General features: G+C 35.5%; 1 protein-coding gene across 8 annotated transcripts in view; it reads right to left on the reverse strand.

Moving 5' to 3' along the window:
* The window catches only part of N4BP2 (NEDD4 binding protein 2), a 90,914-nt gene that overhangs the window by 53,955 nt on the left and 22,180 nt on the right, over window positions 1-14,779 (reverse strand). For 4 of the 8 annotated variants that reach the window (XM_029234864.1, XM_029234860.1, XM_029234862.1 and 1 more), the window contains 3 exons: window positions 8,501-8,583; window positions 6,494-6,833; window positions 1,382-2,519 (listed from right to left, as the gene is read on the reverse strand). In XM_029234864.1, coding sequence (XP_029090697.1) covers window positions 1,382-2,519; window positions 6,494-6,719 — 1,364 coding nt within the window. In that variant the 5' untranslated portion in view covers window positions 6,720-6,833; window positions 8,501-8,583. Of the gene's footprint in view, window positions 1-1,381; window positions 2,520-6,493; window positions 6,952-8,500; window positions 8,584-14,779 lie in introns of those variants that run through there. The other 4 variants (XM_029234866.1, XM_029234863.1, XM_029234861.1 and 1 more) reach the window with 4 other exon arrangements.

Consider the following 14,779-nt stretch of genomic DNA (forward strand, 5'->3'; position numbering starts at 1 on the left):
GCACTTCTTTCTCTTCCCAACTGCTAACTGTAGCTGCCTCTGGCTCTAAGGCCTCTGAAACCTAGTTCTTCAAACAAATGTCACAGCACTATTACTTTTTAAGGTACAACCTTTTGTTCCAATCTTTCACAAAATGCAATATCATAACTGACTGTAATGTCTATAATATTAAATTAAAATGTTTTTTATTCTTGTGGTCATTAAATCAATGAGAAAGCCTATGTCTACAGAAGAATATACTTAGAAGTGTATGAGTAGAATATGCGGAAATTTATTGGGAAATAAATCCACACTAAGAAAGGACATTAAAAAAAACAACTGAAGGGCTTCCCTGGTGGCGCAGTGGTTTAGAGTCCGCCTGCCGATGCAGGGGACGGGGGTTCGTGCCCCGGTCCGGGAGGATCCCACATGCCGCGGAGCGGCTGGGCCCGTGAGCCATGGCCACTGGGCCTGCGCGTCCGGAGCCTGTGCTCTGCAGCGGGAGAGGCCACAACAGTGAGAGGCCCGCGTACCGCAAAAAAAAAAAAAAAAAAAAAACTGAAAATGAGCTCATCAAGGTATACATGCATACTCACTAATGCTAGATACACCCAGGATCAAATAGAAAAGACCCAGCTAAGAATAGAAGAGAGCAAAGAGTTAAAATTTGGAAGGAAAAGGGAAAAACTGGCAAATAAAATATATTAGATGTAAATATTCTGGAATTTAAAGAAGGAGGGTAGGAGAAAACTTTGAAAACAACACTCTTTAACAAGTGCTACTGAAAACACAACAAAGCTGCCTCTAACCCTGACTCTAGTCTCTCACACCAAGGCATCCACAACATTCCTTGATTACAAAAGGGACATAGATGGGTATTTGAGATAAAACAACTGAGAGCACATCTTGCAAGAAATAAATCACTGAGAATTTGAAGTTCTCTATCAGTGGTTCATCCCATGTTCTTTCTTCAAACATACATTTCTAAAACCTTATTTAACAACATGCTACACTTCCAAATCTCCAACTACCAGTAGAATTCTTGTGTATAAGACTTCCTTGAATTCAAAATCAATTATGGCCCTTTATCTCTATAATCAAAGCTGAATTCATCTTTCTCCCACTCAAATTAGTTCTCTTCCACATGAACTTATTTCTGTTGATTTCACAAGTTCACAATCTTGGAATCATCTTTAATATTTTCCTCTATTCTGTCTCTCAAAATATTCTAAGATGAAAGAATTCAATAAAAACTTCTAGAGAAAACAGTGCTATTAGCTACAAAGTTAAAAACAATTAGTAAACATCTCTATGAACTAAAAGTATTCCACATATTTATGCTGTTATAAATATTCAAGTTCATGCATTACACTCTTTCTTTAAACTCAATTAAACCTCATACCTTGCCAAAAAAGATTTTCCTGATCCCGGAAGCCCTCTGAGAAGAACAAGAACTAGTCCAACATAAGATGATGTCTTCTTTCTTACAACCTGAGAAGCTGGAGTTTCTTGTACCTGATAAGCACTTGTTCCCTCTTTATTTCTCCATACCTTTGTTGGGGAAGTATGAGAAATAACCGGCGGTGGAAATGTATAGTTGACAGGTCTCCAGTGTGCAGCTGTGGTTACAACAGGAGCTACAAAGCCATGGTTTCCTTGAAAGAGGTCAAAAGCAGGAATCATTGGATTCCACATTGGTGGAGGGGGAGGAGGAGGCAGCAGTAGAGGGAGAGGGGTAAGTACTGGGCAGTAGTTCACATCCTTCCCCTTTGGTGGCAGTTCAGTCTGTTTGTGTGACTGGAAATTGAATTCTTCAGAAGGTACAAAAACATCAGGGACAGAAGATTTCTGATCTCCACCTGTACCTAGTAAACCAAGCCCCAGATTTTGCACAGTAAGGTTTAAAGGCGCCTGAAGTTCGTTGGCATCCAAATCTACAGGGGCTTGAGAGAACTGAGTCTCAACACACACAGATTCTAAAAGCTCTTTCTGAATTTGGTTACTACAATCCATCGTAGTGTCATTTGCTACATTTAAAGAACTACTGAGAAGAGAATCTTCCAATGCCAATGCGTTATCCTTTGTAAAAGTTTTGGACTCATTTGAAAGTGAATGTGAAGTTAAGGAATTTGAACTTAATGTAGAGGCAGAACTCTCTACATTTTCACTGTTCAAATCCATATTTTGGGTAGAAAGAATGGGAGTCGTACTACTTGAATCTGAATTTATAAATGCACTCGGGTTACTAAAATTATTAACATCTCGCAAAGGCAAAAATGAGTATGCATGGTCATCAGGAGAAGAGTTCAATTTCTCAAAAGCATTCTGTATTAAGGAATCTAAGTCTTCAGTCAGCTGCATGTCCAAAAATGAATCCATTTTTGAATCTTCATTCTCTTCTTCAGGAGGACACTTTTCCATTATTTCACATCCCACTGCATCTACTTGGTTCTCAGAAGCAACGAAGCTTTTTGAAGGCGATTCTTCTATTTTAGCGTCAGTGGCTGATAATTCTAATAGACAATCCATGGCATTTTCAACTGTACAACAACAAGAACGACAACAAAATATATCCGTATGTATTGAAAACAGTAAAATATAATTTAATTAAAATCCACATAAAATTATACTAGAATTCACATTGAATGAAATACAGAGAAATTTATAAATATTCAAGTAATTCCTTAAATTAATATTTTACTAATATATCAGCCTGTATTAGTGAAAGGTTTAAATTATGAAGACATGCAATGTTACTTTCCAACAAACAGTAGTAAACTAGGCTAATGAACTGCCATCAAGTAGATATTCTCTGATGAATTTATTGATTAAAAGTAAAAATATCTGTAATTATATACATTAGGGTTGTTTATACAGATCCTAAAATCAGTTGATTTACTCAAAAATACTAACCTACTGCATGTCCTTTTAAGTATGAAGTATTTTAAGTACTCTCCTAGTAAATGTAATTTGTATATATGGTCCATGTTATGAATTTCACTTAATACAAAAAATATGTATGAGCATGTACTACGTATCAGACATACTTTGTACAAAGATGAATAAGACAACTTTTAACTACACTCAAAGGATTTTTGCAGTCTAATGGAGGCAATTACAGATAATTACGTTAGAAGACAATCACACTATAATATAGGTTAAATAATGCACACTCTTTATAATATACAAATGCCTTAACAGCCTTATAGGAGAGTAAGGAAAGATTTCACATAAGGTAATATGTGAACTGGGAGTCGAAGATCAAAAAGAAAGTTGTCAGACACAGAAGGGAAAGGCAAAACCAGTCTTGAAAACACAAAGCATGTTTAAGGTATTGAGAAGTTTGTTGGAATGCGAGTACAAGTAGTATGGTGGGTAAGAGGAGATAAAACTGGAAAGGGAAACTGGGAAGGGTCCTGTATTTCATGGTAAGAAATATCAATTTTATTTTCTAAGGGAACTTGAAGGGAAACTACCTGTCATAGCATTTGGGCTAGATGCTTTGTCATCTCACTGAATCTTCAAATTATACTATGAGTTACAGTATTCCTAGCACATAGATGAAGGAAATGAAGTTCAGAAAGTACATTAACTTAGCCCAAGTCACACAGATATTAAGTGACAGAGCCAGGACTGGTATGTCTGACTCCACTGCTGAGCTCTTTCCCTTATAACATAAATACAGAGCCATTAGAATTGTTAAGCATCAGAAATTTGAGGCTTTTTTATATTATTTTTGTGTTTTATCTTGTTTTATGGAAGATAAATGTGGAAACAGCACAGCACAGTAGGTAAAAGCTCTGGTCCGGAGTCAGAACGACATTTAAATCCCTACTTGCTGGCAATAACACTTTGAACGAGCTACTTAACTTTCCTAAGCCTTGATTTCCTCATCTGCAATGTGTGGATAATAGAAGTACCTACCTCATAGTGTTGTTGTGAGGATTAAATGAGATAATCCATGAAAAAGGGCTGTGCACAAGGACTGGCACCTAGTAAGCACCCAAATTATGTTCCCTTAAGAAGAAAAACAAAGAGGGATTGGAGGGGGCAAGCCTGACAGAGAGACCAGTTAGAAGACTATAGCAATGCTACAAAAGCTAGAAGCCCTAAACATAGAAAAAAGAAAAAAGAAAAGGAAAAAAAAGCAAATATAAGAGGTATTTCTAAGAAAAAAATCTATGTGATAGAAAAATCACAAAAGAAAAAAATCAACCAAAAAAATTAATGTGTATATAATGAAAAAAACAGTATTAAGTAAAAATAAGTAAAAGATCAAACTATATCTATATAACACAAAAGAAAAGTTCTTTCACAGAATGTTGAAAAAAATTAAAACAATAGTATAAAACAATGAAAAGCACATGAACAATTCACACAATACAAGAATTAATAAACAATCATACACAAATATATTCAACATTTCTCTTTATCTTAAATAAAATAGCATTAAGAAAAGGTAAAATCTTATTCCTAAAATCTTAAAATAATACCACTCAATGCTCAAAAGGCTGTGACGAAACTCCTATACTTATACAGTGCTGGTGTCATTACAAATAGGCACACCCCCGTTTTTTTTTAATAAATTTATTTTTTAAGTTAATTTTTATTGGAGTATAGTTAATTTACAATGTTGTGTTAGTTCCTGCTGTACAGCAAAGTGAATCAGTTATACATACACATATATCTACTCTTTTTTAGATTCTTTTCCTATGTAGGTCATTACAGAGTACTGAGAAGAGTTCCCTGTACTATACAGTAGATCCTTATTAGTTATCTATTTTATATGTAGTAGTGTGAATATGTCGATCCCAATCTCCCAATTTATCCCACCCCACCCTTTCCCATGCTGATACCATATGGCACACCTCTTTAGTAGGCAATTTAGCAGTATGTTTCCAAGAGCCAAAAACTGTCCTAACCCTGTGATAGAAGAAAATAAAACTTTGGGACTGAGAAAAAAGCCAAAAGACAGAAAAGTTTATTTGTACCAAGATGTTCTTTGCAATATTAATTATCCATGTAAAACTTAGTTATAATTAAATAAATTAGAGCACAACAACCCAATGGAATATTAGAAAGCTATTAAAAATAAATATAAAGACTGCAGCCAACACTGAAAAAAATGCTTATGTTAAGTTTAAAAAGTAGAATATACAATTTCATCAATGTTATTATTCAGATTACTCAAAACATCAGTATTTATGAACAAGGTGTAGAGAAGATCCTGGAAAAGAGGAATGTTTTTTGTTAGGATGTAAGGGTAATATATTTTCCTTGTAATTCTTCATTGCTATGTCAGTGTATGTGCAACAAATAAAGTTTAAACACATCAAAATTAGGAAATAAATGTTGAAGCCACAAGTAAAATTGTAAACACTGTCATTTCTGAGCATCATGTGGACTGCTAAAAACTGGTTTTCTATATACATAACAGGATAGATAAGATATGCTCACATCACAGACCATGGAATGTAAAAAAAATGGAAGTTTATCACATTACCAAAACTCCCTAAACCTAGAATAATTTTATCTTATACTAACCATGGCCAATAGCAATACTAAACATCAATATTTAATTTACTCATCAGTCAAATTTGATATGTATGGCTGCAAACATACATCTAAACAATTTATTACAAGTCATTAATAACTTACTATACTGAAGACTTTATCAAAACAAACCAAAAAAATGAAAACTCAACCTTCACTGAAAAAGTCCTATGAGGTACATACTATTATTATTCTCCTTAGCAGATAAGAAAACTGAAACCAGAGAGGTTAAGTGACAGAGCTGGAAATCCAACCTAGTTTTCTTGACTCCAAAGCCAAATTTTTGAAACCACACTACTCTATTAGCCTCAATTCTTAATCAGCTCTCATTTCCACAATTATAATTACCTTTTCACTCAAAAAATATTTACTGAGATCCTACTGAGTCATTTGGTATTTGGGGGCTTGGAGACACAACAGTAAAACAAAAGATTTTTAAATCCCTGTCTTTAAGGAGCTTACATTCTAGGTCAATGGTTCTTAACTGGGGGATGATATTGCCCCCAGGGGACATAAGATGATATATAGAGGCATTTTTAGTTGTCACAACTGGGGTAGCAGGGAGGAATGTGCTACTGGCAGCTAGTGGGTACAGGCCAGAGATGCTGCTGAACATCCTACGATGCACAGGAAAGCCACGCACAACAAAGAATTATCCGGTCCAAAACGTCAATAGTGCCAACCTATTCTAGAGGGAAGATAAAAAGAAATAAAACAGAATATGATATCTACACATACATCTTACACTTACAACTGTACATTTCTTGAAAGAAGAAGCTAAGCTTTATTCTTCTTCATATCCCTTGTAATACCCAACTTATACCTTGCCCGCAGCAGATATTCAAAAAATGATGAACAAAATAGAAATAAGGTAGTCATTTTCTATATTACTACTGGTCATAGCATAGTACATGAAATCTTCTTATAAGATGCAAAGGGTTCAAACTAAACTTTTTCTCACCTTTGAAATCACATTCAGAAAGCATCAAATACACTACATCAGGATCCAGATCAGAAAACATCTCTGAGATACTGGTGAAGAGTTCTTCCTGATCAACTTTTGTCTCACACATGGAAGGAAGAGTAGTGGTTGGCTCCTCATGACTAGCAACACTGGATACAACTTCCTTAGAGTTTGTAGTCTTCCAAAAAGGATTTCCCCCAAGATTTTTCCTTCTCCTTGGCATTCTGACTTCCAAAACTAAAATGTTTCCCTTCTCTTATTTAAGACATTTGATATTTAAGTCATACCTCAAAGAAAATAGGGTTAAATATCTTGCACAATCCAGCAGTAATAGGACCTAAAATAGAAAGCAAGTTGAAACACTCAGACTATAGTTATATTTCCATGTCTAAAATCGGAACGACATCTTTATTTAAGAAAGTACCATCAACTCTGGTGGCAGCAAAGCCAAAAAGCAGTCAAACAATTTCTCTCTCCAAAATATTCAAGTTTTTCAGGATTGAACATGTTAAAAATTAAGATATTAACAAATACAATATATTTTCAGAACAATGAGTACACTGTTTTAGTACAATTATTTCATTTTTAAAACAAAAACAGTATTCATAATGAGAATGCCTACTGAACACCTATTTGGATGTCCAATAGGCATCATAAGCTTAACATGTCCAAAACTGAGCTCCTGATCACCTACTTCATACCTGTTCTTCCTAGTCTTTCCTATCTCAATTAATGCAACTCTATCCTTCCAACGGCTCAGGTCAAAAACCTTGGAATAATCCTTGACTCCTGTCCAGCCCACATCCAATCAGTAAGCCAATTTTGTCAATGCAACCCTCAAAATGTATCCAGAATACGATCATTCCTCACCATTTCCACTGCTACCACAGCGGATTAGTATAAAAGTCTCCTAACTAATCTCCTTGCTTCCACCCTTGCCCCTTCAGTCATAACAACTAGAGTGACTCAGTTAAACCACAGGTTCAGATCATGCCTCTCTTCTGCTAAACTATCCACTAGCTTCCCATCTCATTCAGGATAAAAGCCAGAGCCCTTAAAAGGGCCTATAACGCATACACTTTTTACTTCTGTCCTGTCATCCCTAATCCTCTTTCCCTTGCTCATGTCACTCCAGCCATACTTCGCCTCCTTCTTCTTCAAACATCAGCCATGCTCCCATCTCAGAACCTTTACATTTGGTCCCTTCTACCTAAACTAATATTATCCCAGGTATCTAAAAGATGTATTTCCTCCTATCATTAGTCCTATCATTACTCAGTTGTTACCTTCTCAGCAAGTCAGTCGCCCAACACCACTCATCCCTTTTTCCTTACTTGAATTTTCTCCCTACGATTTACCTTCTAACATAGTGTATGCTTTATCCATTTGTTTTATTTATGTATTGTATTTACTACCCATATTCTAGTAAAATGTAAGCTCCACAAGGGCAGGGACTGATAGATCTGGAGAACTTTGACAATCTACTTGCTTTCTCCACTTGGATCTATTTAATAAACAATTCAAATGTAACACACCTAAAACCAAATGTCTGATATTTTCTCAAAAACCTGCTCTAACCATTTGGTCTGGCTACTGTCATCTTTCACCTGTATTCCTGTCTCCTAAATGGCCTCCCTGTTTCCACCCTTTGTCCCCTACAGTCTACTTTCAACACACCAGCCAGAATGATCTTCATACAACATATAAGTCAGAATGAATCAGGGTCTGCTTTAAATTCTCAAGTGGCTCTCCATGTCACTCAGAGTAAAAGCTAAAGTTCTTACTATGGCCCGTCTCCCTCTTGGCCTTTAATATACTTTTCCCCAAGATATTTGTATTGCTAACTCTCTCACTCCTTCAAATCTTTGCCCACGTGTCACATTCAATGATTTCTTCCTTGATTACCCAATTTAAAGTCATATCACCCACTTTCTCTGCCCCAATTTCCCTTTCCTGCTAACCACCCATTGCCCTTAACACCTTCTAACATACTATAAAATTTACCTTTTAATCAAATTTATTGTGTCATAGCTCTCTCCATCTTCCAGGACTGCAATGTCAATATGGCAGCCACCAGCCACATGAGCCTATTTAAATTTAAATTAATTAAAATTATATTTTTACATATTAATATCAGATAAAGTAGAATTCAGAGCAAAAAAAAATCAGCAGAGATAGAGGACATTATATAATCATAAAGGATCAGTCTACCAAGAACACGTAGCAACTCTAAATGTGTATGCACCGAACAACAGAGCCACTAAGTAAGTGAAGCAAAAACTGACAAAATTGAAAGGAGAAAGAGACAAGCTCACAATTATAGTTAGAGACTACAATACCCCTCTCTCAATAAGAGTAAATAGACAGAAGATCAGCTAGGATACTGAAGCACTCAATAACACCATCCTTTAAGGATCTAATCAACATTTATAGAACACTACATTCAACAACAGCAGAATACATATCCTTTTCAAGTGCCCAAAGAACATATACCAAAATAAGACCATACCCTAGGCTATAAAACAAACCTCAACAAACTTAAAAGAACTGAAATCATATAAAGTATGTTCTCTGACCACAATGTAATCAAACTAGAAATCAATAACAAAAAGATAACAGGAAAATCTCCAAACACTTGGAGCATAAGCAATATACTAAATAATTCATGGGTCAAAGAGGAAGTCTCAAGGAAAATTTTAAAATACACGGAAATGAATAAAAATGAAAATATATGACATCAAAATTTGTAGGACACAGCTAAAGCAGCAATGGCAGAAATTTATAGCAAATTTATAACTAAATGCATACATTAGAAAAGAGGAAAAGTCTCAAAACAATAATCTAAGCCCCCATCACAAGAACATAAAAAAGAGAAAAATAAACCCAAAGCCAGTAGGAAAAAGGGAATAATAAAGATCAGAGAAGAAATGAATAAAACTAAAAACAGAAAAACAATCACTACAGACCCTGCAGACATCAAAAGACTAATAAGGGGGCTTCCCTGGTGGCGCAGTGGTTGAGAGTCTGCCTGCCAATGCAGGGGACACAGGTTCGTGGCCCAGTCCGGGAAGACCCCACATGCCGCGGAGCAGCTAGGCCCGTGAGCCATGGCCGCTGAGTCTGCACATCCGGAGCCTGTGCTCCGCAACAGGAGAGGCCACAACAGTGAGAGGCCCGCGTACCACAAAAAAAAAAAAAAAAAAAAAAAAAAGACTAATAAGGGAATATTATAAACAAATGTATATGTGAAAGTTTGACATCTTCTATGAAGTAGACTTATTTCTCAAAAACCACAAATTATCAAACTCACCCAACAGGAAATAGATAAAAGCTCTATGATTTTTAATGAAATTTAATTCACAATTTACAAATTCCCAAAAAAGAAACTCCAGGCCCAAATACCTTCAATGGAGAAGTTTACCAAACACTTTTAAGAAGAATTAACTAACCCTATATAATCTCTTCCAAAAATGGAAGAGGGAACCTTCTTAATTCACTTAATTCACAGATAAAAACAATACTGAAGCCAGTATTGTTATCCTGACACCAAAATCAGACAAAGCCAGTTAAAAAAAGAAAAACGAACCTGCAAACCCATATACTTCCTGAATACAGACATAAAAATCCTTAACAAAATATTACAAATAGAATTCAGCAATTTATTTTAAAAGAATTATATACCATGATCAAGCGAGGTTTATTCCAGGGATACAAGGCTGGCTCAATGTTTAAAAATCAGTATCCCACCCATATTAACAGGCTAATGAAGAAAAACCACAATTGTATCAATGAACAAAGAAAAAAAGTGACAAAATTCAACACCCATTCATGATAAAAGGTACCCAAAAAATAGGAATATAAGAGAACTTCCTCAACTTGACTAAGAGCATCTACAAAAACTCTACAGATAACATTTTATTTAATAGTAAAATACTATATGCTTTCCTCCTAAGACTGAGAACAAAGCAAGGATGTCTACCTTCACCACTCTTATTAAAGATAATGCTGGAACTTCTAGCCTGTGAAGTAAGAGAAGGTAAGGAAATAAAAGACATACCGATTCAAAAGGAAAAAATAAAACTGTCCCTATTTGTAGATGACATAGCTATCTATGTGGAAAATCCCAAAGAACTGACAAAATCTCCAACATATAAGTGAATTCAGCAAAGTGCAGGATACAAGATAAACACACAAAAGCAACTGTATTTATATATTCTACCAATGAATACATGGGCACTGTAATTTACAATACAATATGACTCACAAATGCTCCAAAAAATGAAATATTCTGATATAAATCTAACAAAACATATACAAGGCTTGTATGCTAAAAATACAAAATCATGATGAAAAATACCAAAAATGTAAATGAATGGATTCATGGGCTGTTAGACTCAATACAGTAAAGATGTCAATTCTCCCCAAATTGATACACAGGTTTAACTCAATTCCTATCAAAACCCCAGCAAAGATTTTTTGTGGATATGGACAAGATTATTCATAAATTTAAATGGAAAGACAAAGGAACTAGAATAGTTAAAACAATTTTGAAAGAGAATAGAGCAAGAGGAATCAGTCAACTCAATTATTAAGACGTGTTATAAAGCTAAACTTATCAAGACTATATGGTATCAGGGGAGGGACAGACATATAGATCTGAGAACAGATTATAGATTTGGAAACAGGCAAGAGAACCCAGAAATAGACCAGCATGAATATGCCCAACTGACTTCTGACAAAAGTGCAAAAGCAATTCAATAGAGAAAATATAGCCTTTTCAATAAATGGAACTGGAGCAAGTAGACGTCCACAGATAAAAAAAATAAACCTTGACCTAAGTCTCACACTTTATTAAAAAAAAAAAAAACTCAAAATGGTTCAAGGAGGGAACTCTGCTCAATGTTATGTGGCAACCTGGATGGGAGGGGAGTTGGGGGGAGAATGGATACATGTATATGTATGGCTGAGTCCCTTTGCTGTGCACCTGAAACTATCACAACACTGTTAATCAGCTATACTCCAATATAAAATAAAAAGTAAAAAAAAAAAAAAAAAAGATCAAGGACTTAAATCCATAAAACTATAAAACTTTTAGAAAGAAAAAAAAAGAAGAAGAAAATCTTCAGGATCTAGGCTAGGCAAAAACACCAAAAGTATGATCCATAAAAGGAAAAACTGATAAACTGTACTTCATCAAAATTTAAAACTTTTGTTCTGTGAAGAACCTTGTTAAGAGGATGAAAAGAAAAGTGACAGACTGAGAGAAAATGCTTGCATACCATGTATCTAACATAGGACTAGTATCTAAAATATATAAAAGAACTTTATCAAAACTCAAAAGTAAAAGCAGGGACTTCACTGGTGGCACAGTGGTTAAGAATCCACCTGCCAATGCAGGGGACACGGGTTTGAGCCCTGGTCCAGGAAGATCCCACATGCCGCACAGCAACTAAGCCCATGTGCCACAACTACTGAGCCTGTGCTCTAGAGGCCACAAGCCACAATTACTGAGCCCACACACCACAACTACTGAAGCCCGCGTGCCTAAAGCCCATGCTCTGCAACAAGAGAAGCCACCAAAATGTGACGCACGTGCACCACAACGAAGAGTAGCCCCCGCTCGCCGCAACTAGAGAAAGTCCACACGCAGCAATGAAGACCCCACGCAGCCAAAAATAAATACATTTTTTAAATAAATAAATAAATTGATTAATTAAATCAGAGGGGGAAAAAATAACAAATAACTCAGTTAGAAAATGGGGGGAATAAACATTACACCGAAAGGATATCCAGATGACAAATAGGCACATAAAAGATTTCAACATCATTAGCCATTAAGTAAATGCAATTTAAAACTACAATGAAATATTACTTACACATCTATTAAGTTGGCTAACATAAAGAATAATGACAACACCAAATCCTGGCAAGGATGCAGAGAAGCTGGATGGCTCATATGCTGCTGATGGGAATGTAAAATGGTAAAGCCACTCTGGACAAGAGTTTGGCAGTTTCTTAAACTAAACCTGCAACTACCATACAATTAAGCAATTGCACTTCTGGGTGCTTATCTCTAAGAAATGAAAAATTACGTTCACCCCAAAACTTGCACACAAATGTCTGTAGCAGCTTTTATTCATTATAACCAAAAACTAGAAGACAGTTCAGATGCCCTTCAATGGGTAACATGGTTAAACAAACTATGTTACTTCCATTCATGAAGTACTAGTCAGCAATAAAAAGAAAATATACTATTGATACACAAGACCTGGATGAAATTCCAAAGAATTATGCTGAGTACAAAAAGTCAATCCCAAAAGGCTATATACTGAATGGTCCCCATTTATTTAACATTCTTGAAATGACAAAATTATAGAAATAGAGAACAGATTAGCGGTTGTCAAAGGTTAAGGAGGAGGAAGGAGAGGGTAGTAGTAGGTGTGGCTATAAAAGGGTAATTTGAGGGACTCTTGTGGTGATGGAAATGTTCTATATCTTGACTGTATTAATGTCAATATCCTGGTTGTGATGCCATACTAAGTTTTGCAAACATGCTTCTTTTATTGAGGGAACTGGGTGAAGAGCACAGGAGATTTCTCTGTATTATTTATGACAGCTGCATGTGAATCTACAATCTCAAAAAGTCTAATTTTGAAAAAGAGGATGTAAAATTAAAAATTCAGTTCCTCAGTCACACTAGTCACATTTCAAGGGCTCAATAGCTACATGTAGTTAATGACTATCATACTGCACAGTGAACTTTTCCATAATTCTACTGGACAGCACTGTTCTAGAATATAAGTTCCATTGGGCAAGTGAATATCCCATTTTAGGAAGTTAAGAAGCTTTATATACAGAAAAGTACAAATTGAAGGTCATAAAGAAAAAGAAGTACTACCACATCTAGCCACATTTAAATTTAAATACCTGTATATCAAAAAAAAAAAAAAAAAAAAGGGGCTTCCCTGGTGGCGCAGTGGTTGAGTCCACCTGCCGATGCAGGGGACACAGGTTCGTGCCCCGGTCCGGGAAGACCCCACATGCCATGGAGCGGCTGGGCCCGTGAGCCATGGCCCCTGAGCCTGCACGTCCAGAGCCTGTGCTCTGCAATAGGAGAGGCCACAACAGTGAGAGGCCCGCGTACCGCAAAAAAAAAAAAAAATTTACAGGAAAATGGCAACTCTTTCCAATTTCTCTCCTTCCATTCTTTCTTAGACAGGATTTTGCCCCCACCATTTCTACCGCTACACTAACAACTGCTCATATCTAAATCACCAGTAACCTACGTCAATGATAAAAGTCAAAGACAAAAGGTCTAATCCACCAGGAAGATGCAGCAGTTCTAAATTTGCATTCAACTAGTGAAAGCCCTCTCTTGGTAACTATTAGAACAAGGAGGTCCCCACCACAGACACACAGAGAAGGAGGAGGTGGAAAAAGGGAGAGAAAAAACAGTAAGGCCATAAAAGATTTGAGCCATACTATAACGACTTATTATCTATACAACACTGGACCCAATAACCACAGAATACACTTTATTTTCAAGTACACATGGAATTATGCTAAAAATCAGTAGCAAAAATATAATTAGAAAACCAAATTACTTGAAAATTAAGAAATACATGTCTATATATCAAAGAAGAATTCATTATAATTACATACTAATTAAAATTAATTTTAAAAATAATTATTAATATCAATTAGAAAATATTTTTAACCAAATAAAAATGTTATATATCCATACTTGTGAGAAACAAAGTCACGCGTAGAAGAAAAGCATACAAATGCATATATTAGAAAAGAAGAAGGGCTAAAAAAATAAATGATCTAAGCATCCAAATAACAGTTGGGGGAAAAAAACAGCAAATCAAACCCAAAGAAACTAGAAAGAAGGAAATAATAAAGAGCAAAGAGAAAACAGAAAACAACTATACAGTACAGAGGATCGAAAAAGTCAAAAGATGGTTCCCTGGGGGAAAAAAAAAACACAAGAATAAATCACTGGCAAGAGTGATCAAAAAAAGAGAGAAAAGGCACAAACAACCAATATCAGAAATGAAAACGGAGACATCACTGTCAAGCCCACGGACATTTAAAAAAAGAGATGAATCTTGTCTTACAAGACTCTCATTATCTTAAGACTCTGATGCATCTCTTTAGGAGTCCAGTATATGTCTATATACAATTTATGGAAGAAATTTGCTTTCTTTTCACCTGTTAGTTTGAAATTAATGAATAAATTCTTTGTCTTGGTTGTAAAAAATAAAAAAAGAGATGAAGATA

Source organism: Monodon monoceros, unplaced genomic scaffold (assembly GCF_005190385.1).
Source record: "Monodon monoceros isolate NGI ecotype Baffin Bay Population unplaced genomic scaffold, NGI_Narwhal_1 Super_Scaffold_20, whole genome shotgun sequence".
In the NCBI taxonomy this organism is placed as follows: Eukaryota; Metazoa; Chordata; class Mammalia; order Artiodactyla; family Monodontidae; genus Monodon; species Monodon monoceros.